This window comes from Cynocephalus volans, chromosome 13 (genome assembly GCF_027409185.1).
Source record: "Cynocephalus volans isolate mCynVol1 chromosome 13, mCynVol1.pri, whole genome shotgun sequence".
Taxonomy (NCBI): domain Eukaryota; kingdom Metazoa; phylum Chordata; class Mammalia; order Dermoptera; family Cynocephalidae; genus Cynocephalus; species Cynocephalus volans.
This window is the reverse complement of record NC_084472.1, coordinates 89,616,842-89,637,689: the sequence shown is the minus strand read 5'-3', so window position 1 is coordinate 89,637,689 and position 20,848 is coordinate 89,616,842. Positions and strand designations below refer to the sequence as shown.

The 20,848-nt window shown below is 39.8% G+C and overlaps 1 protein-coding gene across 1 annotated transcript in view; it reads left to right on the top strand.

Moving 5' to 3' along the window:
* Window positions 1-20,848, top strand: part of CENPU (centromere protein U) — a 47,869-nt gene that overhangs the window by 16,028 nt on the left and 10,993 nt on the right. Inside the window, exons 5-7 of the mRNA XM_063077204.1 lie at window positions 168-228; window positions 722-940; window positions 16,572-16,641. Of these exons, the coding sequence (XP_062933274.1) occupies window positions 168-228; window positions 722-940; window positions 16,572-16,641 (350 nt within the window). The remainder of the gene's footprint in view (window positions 1-167; window positions 229-721; window positions 941-16,571; window positions 16,642-20,848) is intronic.

Genomic DNA, 20,848 nt, shown 5'->3' with positions numbered 1-20,848 from the left:
GGGAGATGGCCAGTAAATCTGGGAAGGTGACAGGCTTGCCCATGACAAGTATAGGCTATCTCCTCATTAAATTGAGCCTGTTTTTATGTTGGATGAGCAACTTATAGAAGACATGTGAATAAAAGTGTAATGTGTGCAAGATATTGATGGCTTGTTCTCTGGAATAGTGTGAACACTTCTGAAAATGAAGCAAATGAAAATGAATCTGTAGAAATCCGTGCAAAAAAGGTATGTAGGCGTGTTCTCTCTATCTTAATTTGTAAGGTATTTCATATTGTATTTAGATTGGATGCAAACAGAGAAAATGTTCTATAAAATATTTCATTTCCTGTTTAGATTGGATGCAAATAGAGAAAGTATTCTGTAGCAGCATTTTTCATAAAATATTATGTTTTAGAAGATACTTCTACAGTAAAAAGCAAAATAGTTTTATATTTCAAGTGTTTGATTTAGGAAGTCTCAAATATCTATGTACCTTGTCAGTTTTCTTAGCATTCATGTAATATGCTTAGGTTGTAATTCACAAAGGCAGGCAGAGTGAATTGTTGGGACTCTTTAATCTAGGTTTCCTGTCCTATCCACTAATCATGTTGCTGTTTTCCTGCTATGTTCAGTTTTGAAGTTTAGAAATGAGAAATGTGGACTTTACGGTTTTCCGCTATTATAATAAAAATTATAAGCATTCATATTTTCTAAAACAATAATGCTGTTTTCTTCACAGCCAGCAGGAAAACTGAAACCCATTAGTGATGAATCTGAAAGCAGTGAAAAAGGTAATATCAGAAGAAAAGTTAAATCAGCAGAGAGAATAAGTACACAACAACATGAAGCTATTCCAACTACAGCATCTTCAGAACTTTCAGAAAAAAGAGTTGAATCGGTCATTACTATTGCCCAGTCCTCTGTTGGAAAAGAGACCCTGGCAACAGACAATCATCTGGTGAGTGTCTGCTATCCCTTGGAGAGAAAGAAAAGTTTATTGGGAAATGTTTGGGAGGAAAATAAAGCATTTTTTCCTCTTTCCTGCAGATCTTCTAAAAGATAAATTTTATATTTTTCTTATTATAAGTAATGTTTATAGAAAATCTAGAAGGTATGGCAGAAAGATAAAATTACCTACAATTCTGTAACTCAAAAATTACCATTATATTTTGGTCTATACTCTTCAATCCCTTTACTGAACTTTTCTTACCCTAACTAGGATCGTATACTTGTCATTAAGTATTCTACAATACCATTTTAATGAATACATAACATTCAATTCATGGATATGCCATAGTTTAGTTAACCTCTTACTAATGAACAATTGCAGTTTAAAAAATTATAAGTGCTTTGATGGATTTCTTTGCAGCTAAATCTTTGTGTACTCCCTTGGTCATTTCCTTAGAAAAAAATTGCTATGATTTTTGTATCATATTTGTTCTGTTTTGAAATCTTTGATGTACATTATCTTCTGATAAAGTCCTTAATATGTCATTTTATTAATTTTTTTAGTTTAACACTTTGAATTAAATAATTCATTCTCATGTTTGAAAATTTAAAGTGTAATAAGGTGTCCCTGCTACCCCGTCTTCCACTTTCCACCTTCCCACCCACTAAACATACACACAGATAAGTTTGATTAGTTTCTTATATATTCTTCCAGTTTCCTTCTGCACATATAAAGAAATATGAATATATTTCTTATTTCCCTTTTTTACACAAATAGAAGCATCTTATAAATGTTGTTCTGCTTTTTAGTCTGTCTTGGTGAGCATCCCATGTGCACTTGAATTTGCAGTTGTTGGATATAGTGTTTTGTAAATGTCAGTAGAGGTCAAGTTGATTGATTGGTGTAGTTCAAATATGTCTTCTTTCTGGTTTTTGTTTGTTTGTTTTTGATAGTGGGGGCAGTGGTCTGCTTGTGTTTTTTAATATCCCTACTTTGAAGTTTTGTGTCATGAATTTCAAAGCTATGTGTTCTCCTCCCAAAGATTTTTTAAAAATTAATGTTATTTTTAATTGACAAATCATAATTGTGTACATTTATAGGGTACAGTGTGACATTTTGAAATATGTATACAATGTGGAATGATTAAGCTAATTAACATATCCATCACCTCACTTAATCGTTTTCTGTGGTGAGACATTTGGAATTTACTCTCGGCTATTTTGGAATATACAGTACATTATTATTAATTGTAGTCATAAGTCTGTGCAATAGATCTGAAAAATGTATTCCTCCTGTCTGAAACTGTGTCCTTTGACCAACATCTCCCCATCCCTCAGCTTATGGTAACTACCATTCTATTTTCTCTGAAGTTATTTTTAATTGCATACTTATGTAAGGTTGTTATGTTTTCTTAATGAATGGCTTCTGTTATTATGAAATGGCCCCCTTTAATTTCTTGTAACTTTTTTTATCTTGAACTCTATATTGTCTGATGTTAATATAGCCACAGCAGCTTTCTTATGCTTACTTTGAATGGCAAATCTTTATCCATTTTTCAACCCGTTTTTGTCTTTATAAACTTAAATTGTATCTCTTGTAGACAACATATACTTACCAAGTTTGACAAATCTCTGCCTTTTAATTGGATTGTTTAGTTCATTTACTTTTCTTTTTATTAATACTATTTTTTTTTTTTTACATTCTATAGTGGTGTTGTGGAGCAGTTGGGAGGGAGGGGGAGAGGGGCAAGGAGAAGGAAATGAGATGGAAGAAGGAGGAAGGAGGAAGGGTGGGATTGAGGCCTGTGGCACCCCATCATTCCCACAGGGGAGATCAGGGGGCTTCCAGTGGTGCCTTGGTCATTGCCAGGCTGGGTGCAGATGTCAGGGGGGTGTGGCAAAAGCCCTCACCCCCCACTATCCCAGCTCAGGAACCCAGGCTTCTTGCTGCAGTTTGGTGGTCATCGCTGGGCTGGTTACACATGTTGGGGGCGAGTGGCTGAGGCCCAAGGTCCCCTCCCTCCCTGGCTTGGGAGAGCCTGGGGTGCTTCCTGCAGTGGCTCAGTGGTTGTTACTGGGCTGGTTGGTTGTGTGTGTTGGGAGGGGGGTGACCGAGGGAATCAGCCCCCCACTGCCCCAGCTTGGGAGAGCACAGGACGCTTCCTGTGGAGGCTTGGTGGTCGTCAGTGGGGTGGTTGTGCGTGTTGGGGGTGTGTGGCTGAGACCCTCAGCCCCCACCCTCAGGACTGGTTGTGGGTGTCAGGGGGCATGGCTGAGGCCCCCGGCCCTCCCCTCTTTCTGACTTGGTAGCTCAGAGGACTTCTGGCCCTTGTAGGTGTTATAGGTGTTCTTTGGTGAAATGAGACCTTTACTAGTTAATATCAGACTTTGTCTCTGGTTGTGGGTACTTTTTTTCTTTCAGTTCTGTGTTGGATTATTTGCTGTTCCCACCGTTTAAACTCTGCACTAGAACTACTTTGTTGTCATTTGCTTACTTCTAAAATGGGGGAACTTCCTGTGGGGACCAGCACTTGAGCCCTGTGGTTGAGCTAAATTGCTGCTTTGCTGCTGATTCCCTGGGGAAGGCTTTTTGTGCAGCTCAAGTTTTAATGGTTGGCTTTATAGGTACTTCGGGCTCTTGTGAGATCCAGTGCACCTGGGTTGTGTAGAAACTGGTCTGGGCCTGCATCTTTTCAGCGGCCTGCACCCCATACAATTCTATATTTCTGACCAGAGTGGTCCTGTGCTGACTAGGGGACAGATTAGCTGTCCTTGCTGTGCCCCAGGGTTCCCCCAGTGGGCCTGTCTCCCCCACTGCCCGTGCTCCAAACAGTTCCCATGGGACGGGCCATGCTCTATTCCCTTGCAGTGACTCACCAGCCTCTGAGTGGCTCCTTTTTTTCAGTTGTTGTGGCTCCTCAGTCCTGTGTGGGTCCACGGGAACCTTATTAGTGGTCTTGATGGCCTGGGGGCCAACAAGGACCTCTTCTCCCCTGTTGTCTCCAAGCAACTTCATCCAAAGGGCACAGCTGTGGCTTTTGCTAGCTCCTGCTCCGTGTGCTTAGCAGCTCCAGCCGGGAAGCAGTTGTGATTTGAAATGGTCAGAGAGGTTTTTTCTTTCTCTCATTGTGGCTCCTCCCACCTTCATGCACTCTGTAGGTCTCTCCTCCTCTTCCCCTGAGCTCTAGAGGCCCCAGCTTGGCTGTCATTGCTTTTTTATAGTTGTAAATTGGTTGATTTGTGGGAGAGAATGACGCCAGGAACCGTCTACTCCGCCATCTTGACTGGAAGTAGTTCATTTACTTTTGTTGTAATTATCAATATGGTTAAGTTTAAGTCTACCGTCTTGCTATTTATTTTCCATTCATCTCTTCTGTTTTTGTTGCTGCTCTAAAAGTCCACTTACTTTAGGGCCGGCCCCGTAGCTCACTTGGGAGAGTGCGGCACTGGGAGTGCTGAGGCTGTGGGTTTGGATCCTATATAGGGATGGCCGGTTCGCTCACTGGCTAAGCATGGTGCGGACCACACCGTGCTGAGGGTCGCAATCCCCTTACCAGTCAGAAAAAATAAATAAATAAAAGTCCACTTACTTTTGATAAAATTTTAAGTATAATTAAGTTCGACTCTGTCATCTAACTATTTGTTTTCCATTTGCCCTTCCGGTTTTTTGCCCCTCTGCTAATTTTGGATTAATTGAATATTTTTTTGGTGTTCCCTTTTATTTTCTCTGTTGGCTTCTTAGTTATATCTCTTTTAATTTTTTTTTAGTCGTTGCTCCTGGGTTAAACATATACATCCTTAAATTAGCAAAGTCTGTTTAGAATCAGTATGTTACCACTTCACACATCCTACTTTTTAGTTCACACGTGACAATTAACTACTGCCCACTAAATAAATGTAATTATAAAATACTGTTATAATTCCGTTTATCCATTCTTTGTGCTGTTTTTGTCCTATGTTTTACTTCTATATGTTATAAATTAAACCTTATATTGTTGTCTTTTTTGCTTGAAACTTTTAGTTTTTGTCTTTTAAGGGAATTATGAGGAGAAAAAAATATGTACTCTTTTATTTTTACCCATTTATTTGTCTTTTCCAGTTCTCTTATTTCTATCTGATTCTTTTCCCTGTAGCCTACAGAATATCTTCTAGCGTTTCTTTTATTGTATGTCTGCTGGTGGCAAATTCTCTCAGATTTTATCTGAAGGTGTCTTTATTTTAATCCTGTTTTAAAAGTATATTCACTGGATATAGAATTCTGAGTTGACAAGTTTTTTCTCCCAGCTCTTTAAATATGTCATAGTGTGGTCTCCATTGTTTTTGATAAGAAATCAGTGAGATTTGTCATTGTTGCTATTTATATTTACTATATCCCTCTTTTCTGGCTATCAAGATTTTCTCTTTATTTTGGGTTTCCGCATTTTAACTATGAAATGACTAGGTATGTTTTTGTTTGTATTACCTTTCTTAGTGTTGGCTGAGCTTCTCAGATCTTCAAGTCAGGAAAATACCAATGTTATTTCTTCAAATATAATTTTGCTACCCTGTTCTTTTTGAACTCATTATATATTGTATTGTGAAATACAGTTGACCCTTGAACAATGCAGGGGTTAGGGGTGAAAATCTTAGTATAACTTGACTCCCCCAAAATTTGTCTTATGCTTCCCCCTCAATCTTAGCAACGCTACACTGCGTGTTCTGAGACACCCCCCTGGGTGGAGGGGGTCACCACATCATTACTTAAATAATAATTAACACACATGTGGTTTTTTGTTTGTATTTGGGGCTGTCCAGACAGGGATCCAAACCCACGACCTTGGTGTTACAAGGCTGTGCTCTAACCATCTCAGCTAACTGGCCAGCCCTCTTAAGTAGTAATTAAATAACTACTTAACCAAACAGTTTTACCTAACAGTATTATGCTATTAGTAGGCTACTAGTAGTTAGGTAGTAGTCAGGTATGTCATGCATTTATGACATACTTAACTGAAAGTTTTCTAATATATTTGTTGAAAAGAATTTGCATATAAGTGGACCCACACAGTTCAAACCCCCGTTCAAGGGTTTGCTATATATGTTTGGTCTTCTTCCCTGTTTCCTGGTGTACAACTCCTAAAGTCCTTGGAATCTTCAAAGTAAGTGTCTTTTCCTCTAGGTAGCTTCAAGATGGAGACTGGTCACTGGAAAGACCAAGGTGGGATTAGAGGGTTGGGACTTTCAGCCTTACCCCCAACCTCCCAGGAGAGGAGAGGGGCTGAAAATTGAATTGATTACCAATGACCAGTAATGTAATCAATCATGCCAAATAATGAAGCCTCCATAAAAACCCAAATGTACAGGATTCAGAGAGCTTCTGGATAGCCAAACATGTGGAGCTTCCTAGAGAGTGGTGTTCCCAGAGAGCATGAAAGCTTCACACCCTTTCTCCCATACCTTGCCCTGTTCATCTCTTCATCTGGTGTTCATCGGTATCCTTTTTAATATCCTTTATAATAAGCCAGTAAATATGATAACAGGGTTCTCCTTTATAATAAACCAGTAAATATAACGATAGGGAAAACCTGTGAGCTGTTCTAGCAAATTAATTGAACTCAAGGAGGGGGGTCATGGTAACCCCAGTTTTTGCCTGTCTGTGAGCTGTTCTAGCAACTTAATTGAACCCAAGGATGGGGTCATGGTAACCCCAATTTGTAGCCTGTTAGAAACACAGGTTAAAACCACCTGAGGCTTGCAATTGGCAGTGGAAGAGGTGGGCAGTCTTGTTGGACTGAGCCCTCAACCTGTGGGATCTGATACTATCTCCAGGTAGATAGTGTCAGAATTGAATTGAATTGGAGGACACCCAGCTGGTGTTCACCACAGGATTAATTGATCGTGGGCGGGAAGAAGTACCCACACTCTTCTTGGTGAGCTGAGGTCACAGAACTCTTCTGTGTTGATTTTTGAGGGAGAGTATATAAAAAACTGTTTTTTTTTTTCTGATTCTCAGAATGGTATCAGAATTGGGATTTGCTAGAATGGTCCTGGCTTATGGAAACAGTGGTTTAGGAAGAAAAAGGATAAAAGATTGGGTGGTGAGGGACTTTTGATTCCTGGGTGGCAGCATGGTCAACCATGGTTTGGAGCAGCAGCTAGACTGCAGTCAGTTACTAAAGGTAAATGTTACCACTGGAATTTAGAAATGGATTCAACTCCCAAGGAGTTGTTTCACTGGATGCATAAGGAAATACAAAATAATAAGAAAAAAAGGCAAAATATACAATCCATTGGTTATTATTATCTTTAATAGCTTAAATGAAAGTAAAAGAGAGTGCTAGGTTGGACTTTGATGCTAACAAGCTACCAAGCTCAGATTACAGTCCATCGTCCTCAAAGCCACACCCCCATGGGAAAAAATATTCAGAGACAACAGAAGGTACTTCTAAGATCTGTGGTTACCAAGAAGGCAGTCAATGTGGGGGAAGGGCAAAACCAAGAAACTATTGAAACTAGAGGGTATAGTACGAAGGAGTTGTTTCATTTTGTAGATCGGCATCATCAGCTTCCTGAGGAGCCTTTACTAAAATGAATTTGAGAGTAACTAATTTAGGAGCAGTATCTTTAGTTTTAAATGCTACAGAGGGAAGAGCATGTTTGGGTTGATACAGAACTCACAGCTTGCTATGGAACGATCACAGATGACTGTACATGATCCAGGCACACAGGAGGTTATTCCCAAGGGAAAAGCCAGCCTGATTGTTACCATCAATGGGCTCAGGTAGCCCTCTCACACTAAACAAATGACATGAAAGTCCAAAAGTTTGGTGCAAGGTCTGGAAGCTTTAGTTAGATAACCAGCACCTGGGGGATGACCAGGCTAAAATCATCCCACCTTCTGATGCCTGTTCTGGCGTTTAATAAAGGGGCAGAGGCAGGAAGGTGAGATAAGGGTTTTATCCTGCAGGCAAAGGGGGAGGCTGGCTGGTCACAGGATCAGCAGAGGGTCTGAGTCAAATGTCAGGGTCCCACGAGGGACTGCAGATCATGGAATCTGCAGTTGGTGGACTGGTCAGCTTCAAACTCTTATGTTATTTTGAGATTGGAGTCCTTATCTCTTGGGGAGAGCTCAAAGACAATAACCTCAGTCAAACATCACTGGAACATAAAAATACCTGACTTGTACCTCTAACTGATGTGGATGCAATTTTCCTTTTAGCAAGAAGGTGAGTTAATAATCAGCTAGGGTGCTTTGCCTTTCTCTTAGAATTCCTGTGTTTGCTTAGGAAAGGTAAGAAAAGCAAGAAAACTTAGTTTCGATTCTTAATTTTAGGTGCTCAACATCTAAAGTAAATCAGCATAAGAGGAAGGGTCCTTTTGGGGTATGATTTCATTCCCGGGCAGTGTCAGTCAGCCATTTGGTTTCTCATTTCCTCTGCTAACCTCAAGGAATTAATGATTATCAGTTCCTAACTTAATGGTTAACTGAAATTTTCTGTTTGGTCTTGGTTACCCCAAAGATGGCCATTCTCTGGCTGAGGTCCCTTTTATGGTAGACTGGATAAATGCACTATAAGGTCTGTTTACCCTGACAAAGGGAACTGTCAGTCTCCACCTATAAATGCTGAGTGGAGCACCCCTGGTGAAGCAACTCATGTGCTTCATATGCAAACCATGTGGGACTGGTTTTACGATGACCAGGTTATTCACCCACTGAACATGCCTGTTATCCAGGTCATGCTGAATGCTGTGGATAAGGGGCACCCCATGTTACATTACTCTAGCAAAACTGAACAGCATTATCATAGAAGCCTTTTCAGATTTGCTGTCTCAGCTTTCCCTCATGGATCTTATAGATGCTAATTAACAAGAGAATGGTGAACAGCAGAGGGCAGAGTTAAAGGACCCATTCCAGGAAGGTGGAAATTTTTAAGTGGTTATTAAAAAATAAGGTAAATCAGCTGGCTGGTTGCTCAGTTGGTAGAGCGTGGTGCTGATAACACCAAGGTCAAGGGTACAGGTCCCCATACTGACCAGGTAAATAAAACAAATAAGGTAAATAAAGCAAACATTGATAGGGGTAAAACTAAGAGGAAAAAGAAAGGGTAGAGTCATGGGATTTATCCCAGCAGGGTGGAAATCTTTAGGTGGTTATTAAGAAATGGAATGAATAAAATGGGAATTGATGGGGTTATAATAAAGGTCTTAATACAATACTAGGAGAGGTTAGATGAATTAAAGGGAGCACCTGCTGGTCCCCCAACATTAAGTCTTACAAGCAAGTTTGGTGTATTTACCCCAGTTTGGAGAAATTTTAAAAAGTCAGAGGGCAGATTGCAATGAGAAATCTGATTTGAAATTTCCTGGAGCAGTAGTCAGGCAGATTAAACAGTATAAAGATTGACAAATGGGCCAGTGTCTCTTGGCTGAGTCTCCTTCTGGGGACCCAAAGCCTTATGTACACAAGTGGGTAAAATGGTCAGGGGTGAAGAGAATGTCCCGGTACTTTTGATACAGGAGCCCCACACACTGGAACCAAAATCCATTGAAGCCATAACTTGGGCTGTGGTTAGATTAAGAGAACATAAAAGTGTAAGGGTTCATAGGATTATAAAAGTCGGAATGTTTAAACAGGCTTTATGTAAAGAAGTTTCATCGCCTTTACCTAGACATTTTATGGGAATGGGTATTATGTCTGGATGGGGAACACTTCCTCTACCTAGTATTGTAAAACCAAACCTTGTTGATCTAATGGAGGCTACAGTTAAGAAAGTAAAGGTTGATGGAATTAAGGCAGAAGTTTATAGGAGAGTTGGTATATTTGAACAGGTTTCATGTGAAGTGGTTGCATCTCTTTTATCTGATTGTATTATGAGGTAAAAGGTACTATATCTGATTAGGGAATGTTTGCCCTACCTAGTACATAAAACAGAAGATATGTAAGTCTGTCCTTCTACTGTTACCAGATTAGGCTCTTGAGTCTCAAAGTCGTAGAAAATGAACAATGTACCCAGCAGTAAAACAAGCAACACTTTATTAAAAGAAGATATAGACTTATGCATAAGTGGGGGTAGCAATGGGAAATCTAGTCCCCTGACGGAAGCTATTCAGGGTCTTTTATAGGGAAAGGGGTTGAGGGGTGCAGGCCAGTTTCATCATTCTGTGCCTCTGGAGGTGGTCCATTCTGTTCCTGGTTGCATCATGGGCATATGCTCAGTTAGGGCTTTGGTCCTTGTGCCTGCTCATTAGGTCCAAGATGGTGATGGTGCTCATTATTGTCACTCCAAGAGGTTTGTTGTAGCAGTCAACTTGAAGCTTTATGCCATGCTGGAGTTCCTAAAGGGGTCTTAAGGTTAATCTGTAACTTAATTTTTACAATTATGGGAAACAAGCCATGGGGAAGGGTTTTGCAACTCAGTGAATATCTGTTCCCCTCTTATCTCAGTTTATTTTATCAGGGCAGGTCATGGGGTAATCATGCACCATGGGGAGTCTCATGACTGAGGAGTGGAAAATTAACAAAGTGTCCTCTGCGGGGAAAATGGAGTCAGTTTGGTTCACAGGCCTAGCCCTGTTCTGTCTCACTAGCAGTTTAATTGGATATGCTAAATGGGTAAGATTGCCTATGCCCACACAGTGTAGAATAGAAGCTGGAGTGCTGCTAGGGACAAATTCTCTATGTAATAGCCCGTTGTGGAGCATTTATTGGAGCTTATGGCAGAAGCCTGTAAGTGCCTCCCAGCAGCAATTGCTGGGACTTCAGACTAGAGAATTTCCACTGAGGTGCATTTACTACCTTAATAAAAATAGAAGTATTTATTCAGGATCATGCTACCTGGGGAATACAAGGAAGAAAAACTCATAAGTAGGGAGCCTCTTTTCCCCTAGGACTGACTCTGGAACTATGTGAGGAGCTGCTAGATTCTACAGTGCCCTGTAAACAGCTCTCAACTGACTGACCAAGAGCTGCTGGGTTTGTGGATGGCAGTTCCAAGGTGAACGGACAACATCCTGTTTGGAAGGATGCTACTCTGATTGAAAAAGGTAAAAACAAATCAGCGTGGTGGGCTGAGTCGTATGCTGTTTTCCTAGCAGTGCTAAAAAATTTAAACAGTGGTAATAACTCCTGTGCTTGTGTTTTTACTGACATAACCCAATGGCTTGGCCATACAGTCAGGCCAGAGGACAGTGCAAACCTGGCCTATCAAAGGGATGCCCGTATGAGTCATAGCACTATGTAGATTAGTATGGAAATTTGAGGAGTGCACTAAAGTAGGACATGTCAGTGCCTGTCAGAAGAGCCCCCTTTCAGATTTGGAATTGACAGGCAGATGTCCCATGTGCTCATTTAAGGTGGCCATCGGGGTCCATGAAATGGTGGATATGGGGGGCTGCAGCAGCGCAGAGATGGGCTGAGTCTAGACATGTTTCTCTCGTTGGCATTCTGTGCCTCAGAGGGTACAAGAACTGTTTCCAAGCAAAAGAAACAGACTGCTGATGGCTATATGGTAGATTGCCCTGAACATAGCTGCTGAGGGAGACCGATGCTGGTAGCCCTGAGGGGCTACAAATGAGTCTTCACAGAAATAGACCCTAACTCTGGACTGGGATTTGCACACCTGGTGACAGATGCAAATGCTCAGAGTGCTATTTTAAAAAGACAGAACAGAAGATATTATATGGATTTCAGACCAAGGAACACATTGTATAGCCCACAACATCCAGCAATGGGTAGAGAAATATCTTCCTCAGAATAACAATTTGATAGAGAAGTGAGATGGGCAATTAAAACATAGGTTGTCTAAAACAGGGACATAAAAGGATGAAGGGCTTGCTTACACGCCCTTCATCACAAGGGTGTGCTCATACTCAGCATGAGTGGCACTAAAGCAGTGTCCCCACTAGATATTCCTCTGTTCCTGGTGGATCTGGGGAAGAGGGAATGGGGAAGGATACTGGTATCACTTTAACTATACTTTTTTTTTTTCTTCCCCATATCACCTCAATTTTCCCCCCCTACCTGATGTAGTGGTCACAGGACCAGAGCTGCAAGTAGGAGTGCTAGAAGCAGGGATGATTCCTAAACAAAAAACTGTAATGTGTTTTTAAACTTTATGTCAAAATTTCTAAGGTCCTGATGGGGGTGGGTTGTGCCTTCACTCGTCTATCAAATTAGGACTGACAGTATATGCTACCTGTGTTGCCTCGTGGTTGGGATAGCCCACTAGGCCTGTACCTGTATGAATGGGAGTGTACTGAGGAGGCACTTGTTAGACTAGTAGCTGCCAGCACTCTTGACCAGCACAGTGGCTAAACCTAATGTTTCTTCCAAAGATGGAAAAGCTTGGGTAAAAATAAATGACAAATGGAGAGAAGGAGAAATTGTTGAGGGTAAAGGAAGGAATAAGCGGGGTATACAGCAAGGGAAATTCAACATTGTATTAATACTTAGAGAAAGCTCAGAGCAAGAGAATAGTATTTCTTAGCACAATTATACCAGATGCCTGGAAGGCTGAAACTATATGTTTGCCAAGACCTACCCTGCTTTTGGAACCTGACAAGGTTGGATGGCAGCCTGCAAACCTGAGTGACATCTCTCTGGAAGACATTCTGGTCATGCAGTATGTTGTTGAACTGGACCAAATGTTAATGACTAAATGGAACTTTAGTAATGTGCTGGTATCTTTTGACTACTATTTTTCAGGTTACATTTACCATAAAACATATCATTTGGAGAAGAATTTCTGAGAACTGCTTCCTAGTGGAACTTCAAACCATTTGCTGTATGACTCCCAGCAGACTGATCACTATGTAACTGTAAACCTTGATGATCATATGCTTAGAAAGGTCCCTGGTTATAAAGGACAAAATATAATGGCAGTATGCTCAACATGCCACATTGTGCTGTGCAGAAACGTGTATTACCCTTGTTTTTGTGGATGAAAAGCTATCCAATAGAATACAGAAAAAGCAGTGGGTTCCTGATAGGATTAAAGTGATTGGCATCACTTGGTGGATCCAAGTTCCCCTGGGGAATGGCCCCACGAGACAAAGAAAGGTGTGGAAGGCCTTATGGCACACTCTCATTAAATTACACCTGGGTGTGACCGCACATCTAACCTTAGTATGGGGAAATGCAACATTTCTGGGTACAAAACATGTATTCAAACTGTATTCAATGGCCATTAGTACACAGTGGCAACAACATGCGTGGTGGATTAAATAATGCTGGCCCTCAAGACAGAAAAGGGCCGTAGGGAGATAGGTGCCCATTTAGGTATCCTGGGACAAGCTGAATTCACTTTTGATGAGGAGCAACATTCAGAGGAAAAAGATTAACTAGGATAGGCAGATTAGAGGCGGTTCTCTTCCAGGTGGAAGGCAAAGGATAGGAGTCAGCCTGGAAAGATAATGAAGCTTTAGCGTAGGCAAGGCAGACTCAACAAATAATGCTGGATAATGCTAAAACCCACCTTTGGGAAAGCACTTGTACTCAGACCCATCAGGGCCTCTTGACTGTTTCACTACAAATGGAGGCTAAAATGGCCATGGGGCAGTGGCCCCCTGTCCTGGCTGCTGAGGCTCAAGGGACATACCCATGGGAATTTTATGGCCCCCCCAAACTTATGGGAATTCTCTGGGGGCATTTGTAATTTACATTAATGTACTATGGCTGCCCTCACCCCCAGAATAGTGCAAAATAAAACATCCTTCCATACAGTTAGTAGGGATAGGAACTATTCTAAGTACCACTACTGTCTTCCCTGTAGGATGGACGTGAGTCCTGCTGTATAATAACACAGAGTGGAAATCAGTCTCAGTACAAGCCTGCGAGGTGAGACAGAGTGATTGGCTTTGTCCCCAGTTAACTTGGAACCCAGAAATACCTGAGGCATGGTCAATCGTAATGACACCTGCCTTTAATAGCTGGCATGTAGGTGAGGGTAGATTTTTGTTGGGAAGGCAAAGCAAATACCTTTGTAATTCTTACTGATCTGTTCTACAGTAAACTGAATTGTACCATGATTATACTACAATATGGTATAATACTGGTGGTGTTGGGACTCCATTTAATGTTATGTGTTTTTTTTCTCTTGCTGCTTTCAGTATTTATCTTTGGATTTTGATAATTTGATTATGATGTTCCTTGGGGAATTCCTCTTTGGGTTGAATTTGATTAGTGACCTCTGAGCTTCCTGTACCTGGATGCTGTAATCTTTCTCCATCCTTGGGAAATTTTCAGCCATCATTTCTTTAAATATGCTTTCTAGGTCTTTTTCCTCTGTTGTCTCCTTTGGATACTCCATTTATGCATAGATTGTTTTGCTTTGTCATGTCCCATAATTCCTGTAGGAATGCTTTATTTTTTATTTTATTTTTGCTCCTTTGGGTAATTTTGTATGTTCTGTCTTTGAGCTCAGTTGGTTCTTTCTGTTTGATCAAGTGTGCTGTTTGGAGCTTTCTGTCAAGTTTTTCAGTTCAGATAATGTATTTTTTATTTCTAGAATTTTTTTTATTCTATGTCTAGTTTCTCATTCTGGATTTTTGTCTAAAAGTCATTTAATTTTATGTCCGTATTTTCTTGTGACCTTCTGAACTTCTTTAAGAGGATTATTCTCAATTCTCTGTCAGACATTTCATAAATCTGCTATTCTTCTGGTCCGTTGCTGGAGTTTTATTGGTTTCTTTTGGTGGTGTCATATTTCTCTGTTCCGTCTCAATCTTTGTGTCTTTACACTGATACCTGTGCATTTGAGGAGACAACTGATTTTTCCATCTTTTGCAGGTGTTCTTTGGTGGTGTCAGACCTTTACTGCTCAATATTAGAACTTTATCTTTGGCCTGCAGTTGTTTCCATTCTGTGGAGAGTTTATAGCAACCACCACTGCTTAACGGCTGCACTGGTACTAACTTGCTGTCCTGCTGTTGATTCCCAGTGTGGGGAAGATTTATTGTGGGATCAGAATTTGAATACTGTGCCTGAGCTAAATTGCTGCCTTGGTGTTGTTTCACAGTCTGGAGAGGACTTATTGTGTGGACCAGAATTTAAATGTTGGCCTGTTAGTCACTTCCAGGTCATGGGAAGACTCCGCAGGAGCAACTGCACTGTATGGAAAATGTGGCTCAGGACAGAGTCTGTTCCACAGATTATGTCCACTACAGAACTGTGGCGCCATCCCTTCTCCACTCTGGGACTTCATGCTGATAGAACACAGATCAGCTGCCAGTGTGGTACCTCAGTGCACTCCTGGTGTATCAGCCTGCCCTCCTACTCCAAATGGCTCTTGTGGATCTGGCCCTGGGTGTTTCCCCTGTGCAGACTCTCAGACCACTGGGCAAATCAAACACCCACCTCTACTCTCTCCACTTACTTCTGAGATCACAAATCTGGTGGCCTTCTCTGTGAACAGTGCGGTGGCAGCCTGGGAAAGGGGATGGAGCGATTGAAGTGCTCCTTTCCTCTGCAGGTTGCGGCTACTTTCACCCATTGGGGTCCAGTGGAACTTCAGGAGGAAATTCAGAGGAGCAGCTCCACCTGCTTGAGGGATGGGGTGGAGTGTTCTTAAGTGATCTTTTTTCCCAGCAGTTGTGGTAGTTTTCTCCACTTTGGGCTATGAGTAGCTTCTCATGAACAGTGCCATGCCATCGGCTTTGCTATCTCTGGGGATCTTCTCTGTGTTCTGTGCCACACTGGCTTAGGGGTGGGGATGGAGTGGTTTGATGTGATCTTTCTGCCCTCTTGCTGTGACTTTCTATACGTTCCTGGGCTCAGCATGCATGCCTCTTAGCCTTTTCCCTTGAATTATGGTGATTTATCGTTCTAGTTATTTAGTTCTAGTTGTTCTTTAATCGCTGCTAGTTGATTTCTTATGGAGGGAGGAGCCGGCAACAGGGGGATTATCTACCCCACCGTCTTACTGATGTCACTCTCTTGTTAGGTTCTTAATCCTATGAGAGCCTCCTTCTGCTAAACTTTATGTAGTCTCATCCTGCACATGTGTAGGGTGAGACTTTTGAGGAATCCCCACACAGACTCCTGGTCTTCACCTTTTAGTTGCTTATTCCAAGTGCTTCAGCTGCCCCATACTCTGAGCTCTGCCTTCTTAGCAGAGTAGGGTCACCGTGCTGTGCTTGGATTGCAGCTTGTTATGCTGCTGTCTAGAAATTGTCCCCAGATGTAGGTGGGTTCACCTGAGCTTTCCTTTTATCAGTGGGCTCAGTCTTGTGTTACCTAATGACCGACACATGAATAAAGTTGCCACCCTTTTCCCCCGAAGTCAGGTTGTTTGTGGCAAGAGAGCTAATTCAGTAGCTGTTCCTCATCACTGCTGGGAGCAGAATTCTGAGCTGATTCCACAGATTGTTATTTTAAATAAAACAGTTCAGCTCCATCCAAGCCAACGATCTTACAAGTCAACTGGAAGTTTTATTTTTTCTTATTTTGTGACACTTTTTAAAAAATTTTTATAATGTTTCCTTATATTAACTTAGATAATGTATATAACTAATATATTAATTTAGAACTAGATGAGAGTTGTAGCTAAAGTAGTGAATGACAGTGTTTGTTAATACTGCTTTTGTAATCTTCAAGTTTTAAGAAAACAAACTTTTCTTAAATAAAAACCCATGCCTCTTTTTTTTTTTTTTTTTTTTGGTTTTTGTAGAAAACTCAGAAAAAAGGGAAGATGTCTTGTGGCAAAAAGAAGAAATCAAGAAGTGAAGCTGTAGACTCAGGTACAGGATGGTGTTTTCTGCTTTGTCACTCACTCAAGAATTTCATGAACAAACTAACTCCTATTCTTAATTTGTTAAAGAAGTAAATTATAAGTACATAAAATTGCCACATTTAAAAAGTAAAAATGTGACTTTGGAGTAATGTTTTCTCTAACATTTTGTAATGAGAATTTTCAAGATAAAACAAAGGTGAAAGAATTTTATAGTATATATTCACACACCCACCACCTAGGTTTTACAATTAACATTTTTATTATACTTGCTTTATCACCTATCCATCCGTTAATCCACTTTAATTTTTAATGCATTTAAAAATAAATTACTGATACTAGTATTCTCCTGAGAGACTTCAGCATGTACATCATTAACTAGATTTCAGTGTTTGTTTAGTTTTTCTTTTAATGTAAAGTGTACATACAATGAAATGCCCAGATCTTAAGTGTATAATTGCTGAGTTTTGAGAAATACGACACCTGTGTAACTCAAACCACTGTCAACCTATAAATGCTTATCATAACTCCAGAAAATTCCCCCATGCCTCTTTAATGTCAAATGTCAAGCCCCACCCCCAAATCCTCAGAGGCAATTGCTTTTGGAACTCTTTTTTTGGGATGTTATAAATTAGTTTTGCCTGTTCTACAAATTCAAATAGAGGGAATCACGTAGTATGTATTCTTTCGTAGAAGGCTTCTTTTACTCAGCATAATTTTTCTGAGATTCAGCATGTCATTTTGCATCATTTTTATTGCTGAGTAGTATTTCATTATGTTACCATACCACAGTTTATCCAGTCTCTTACTGATGGACAACTGTGTTGTTTTCAGGTTTTTGCCATTATGAATAAAGCTGCTATGAACTTTTTTTTTTTGCAAACATATGTTTTCATTTCTCTTTGGGTTAATACAAAAGAGCGAAGAAAAACTTAGAATAACCCTACAACTGTCAAAGAAATTAAACTGGTAATTAGAAATCTTCTTATAAAAACAAACAAAAAGACCTCAGTTCCAGATAGTTTTACAGGTGGGTCTAACAGACATTTAAAGAACAGTTTATTCTAACCTTTTCGAAAGTGACACCAAAACAAACAAAGCGACCATGCATATATGGAAACTTGGTGAATGCATGGCAGAGATGGTGTTGCTGGTCAGTGGGAAAGGTGATGCTGTGACAATGTTTCCCTTATAGAAAAAATGAGATGAGACCTCCCCTGACTCACAACACACACAACAAAGTTTTAGATAAATTAACGACTTAAATGCTGAGGGTAAAACTTGACAATTTTTAGAAAAAATATAAGAGTATATACAGAGTATATACATGACTGTGAATTGGGAAGGATTTCTTAAGACACATAAACCATAATGGAAATGACCAATAAGTCTGATTTCATTAAAATCAAGGACTTATGCGTATCAAAAGAGACCATAAGGAAAGGCACAGGATAAGAAACAAACTGAAAGAATATAGTGTAACACATGTAAGTGATTAGCAAACTCCTAAAAATGAATAAAAAGACAACCTAGAGGAAAAAATGGGCAGATGCACTACTGAGTATATACCCAAAGGAATGGAAATCATAATGTCAAAGGGATATGTGTACTCCCATGTTTATCGCAGCTCTATTCACAGCATCCAAGATATGGAACCAGTCTAAATGTCTATCAACGGATGATTGGATAAAGAAGATCTATATATATATACACAATGGAATACTACTCAGCTATAAAACAGAATGAAATTCTCCCATTCACAGCAGCATGGATGAGCTTGGAGAAAATTATGTTAAGTGAAATAAGCCAGGCATAGAAAGAGAAATACTGTATGTTCTCACTCATATGTGGGAGCTAAAAAAGTAAAAATAAGTTAATAATAATAATAAATTGAACTTTCGGAAGGAGAGTATAGAACTGTGGTTACTAGAGGTAGGAGGGGGATAGTGAGAGATTCATTAATGGACACATAACAGGTAAATAGGAAAATTTTTATTGGTGTATAGTCAAGCTAGGCATTTATAATTATCAACAATTTACTGCATGTTATCAAATGGCTAGAAGAGAGGAGAGAGCAAATGTCCACATCACAAAGGCATGATTAAGTTTTGCAATGATGAATATGCTAATTACCCTGATTTGTAATTCTATACATGTATTGAAATATAACTCTGTACCCCACAAATATGTATAATCAATACATTTCAATTAAAAAAAGAAAAAAACTGGCAGATGACACCGATTTTCACAGAAGAAATAGTAAAACAAACATTTGAAAGGAGTCCATTACTAATCACAGAAATTTGAATTAGTTACAATGAGATACCCCTTTGCACCTACTAGATTGCCAAATATTTTAGTCTCTCAAGTTCATATTTAATGAAGATGTCAGTAGGAATCCTTAACCATTTGAGATATAAAGAGATAGAGCCATTTTAAAAAAGATTTTGGCAACTCTGGTAAAGTTGAAAATATGCAAACTTTGAAACTTAGCAGTCGATGGTGTGTATATTTACTAGAGAAAGTCTTGCACATGCCTGTGAAACGTGTATATGAGTGTTCCTAGCATTATTTTTCATGCTAGCAAAATGCTGAAAACAACCTATCACAGTAAAGTTGGTAGATAAATTGTGGTATATTTATGCAGTGCTATAGAATACAAAAGTAAAACTTTTGCTGGTGCATCCACATATATATAAAAAGGTCAAAAACATGCAAAACTGAAACTCTGCATTGCTTAGGTATATTCGTGTGCAGTAAAATTATACTGATGAATGGAATGATATACAGTAACGATAAACACAAAATTCAGAATGGTGGTTACCTACAAGGTTGGCAGAGGGATGAATTTGAGTGGAGGGTTCACGGGGTGCTTCAAGTGTCTTGTTGATGTTTTCTTAAGCTACATTGTGGTCCCATGGGCATCTCTTTTGTTTTTCATCTTTTGTATTAAACACACCTAAATATTCTTGTGTATATAAAATAACTCATAATAAATCAATTCTGATGCCAAAATAAAAAATGTTAAGTTAAATAAGAGTTGACACATTGGATTTAATTGTTCTTAATTAAACATTTTTTAAAAAGTTTCTTTTATCCCTGAGAGTTTAAGATTTTGTTTAGCCTAATAAGATCTTCAGATGTTGTATTTTTTACAAAACAGAACTACTTTTTACAGATTACTGGTTTTTCTAAATATCCTGGTGAGCTGAGCTTAGGTGAGTAGGTATTTGGGAGTAGAGTGGATGGTGGCTGAATTGGGGTCAGCAGTGTTGTGGGTCTGGCCTGGAAACATTATGAGAGTACCTTTTACTAACTTCTGACCCTACCAATATCTATTTTATAAATTAATAGCAATTAAAACAATGGAATGTTAACTATGTGCAGTCATTATATGGAGCAGTTAATATCTTCCTCTCTTTAATCTTTATGATAAAACTATGAGGTATAGGACTACTATTTTTCCCATTTTTACAGATGAGAAAATTGAGACTTAACATCAAAAAACTTGGCTGGAGCTTTCACAGCTGTAAGTGGGCTCAGCCAGTATTTGGGGTATGTATTAACACATAACAAACTACCCCATAATTTAGTGATTTAAAACAGTGGTCAGAAAGCTGTAGTCTACAGTCCAAATTTGGCCCATTACCTGTTTTTGAAAATAAACTTTTATTAGAACAAGCCAGACTGATTTTGTTCCCATATGTGTATTTTTTTTCAATAGCAGAGTTGAGTGGTTGGCCCACAAAGACAACAATATTTACTCTCTGGCATTTTATAGAAGTTCACCAACCTCTGATTTACAACAACAACTATTTTCTCACAATTTTGCTTTGGGCAGTTCTGCTCATTTGGCTGCATTCTGCTAGTGGCTGGGTTAGGGCGGAAGGTCTGAGAAGGCTTCGCTCATATGTCTGGGGCCTAGCTGCTCCTGCATGTGACCTCTTTTCTTTTCTGGTGGCTAGCTGGGGCTTTCTTGTTGTTTGTAGTCAGAATTTCATGTGACAGTTGACTTCCAATAGAGAGTGTTTCTGGAGGTGAAAGCAGAAGCTGCAGCTTTCTTAAGACCTGGCCTTAGAAGTTGTGTGCTAACATTCCATTGTGTTCCATTGATCAAGTCAGTCATAGAGCTATCCCAGATTCAAGGGGAAGGGGAATAAGGAAGAGTGGCAAAGAATTTGTGGCTGTCATTAATCCATCACAATCAAGAGTTGAGC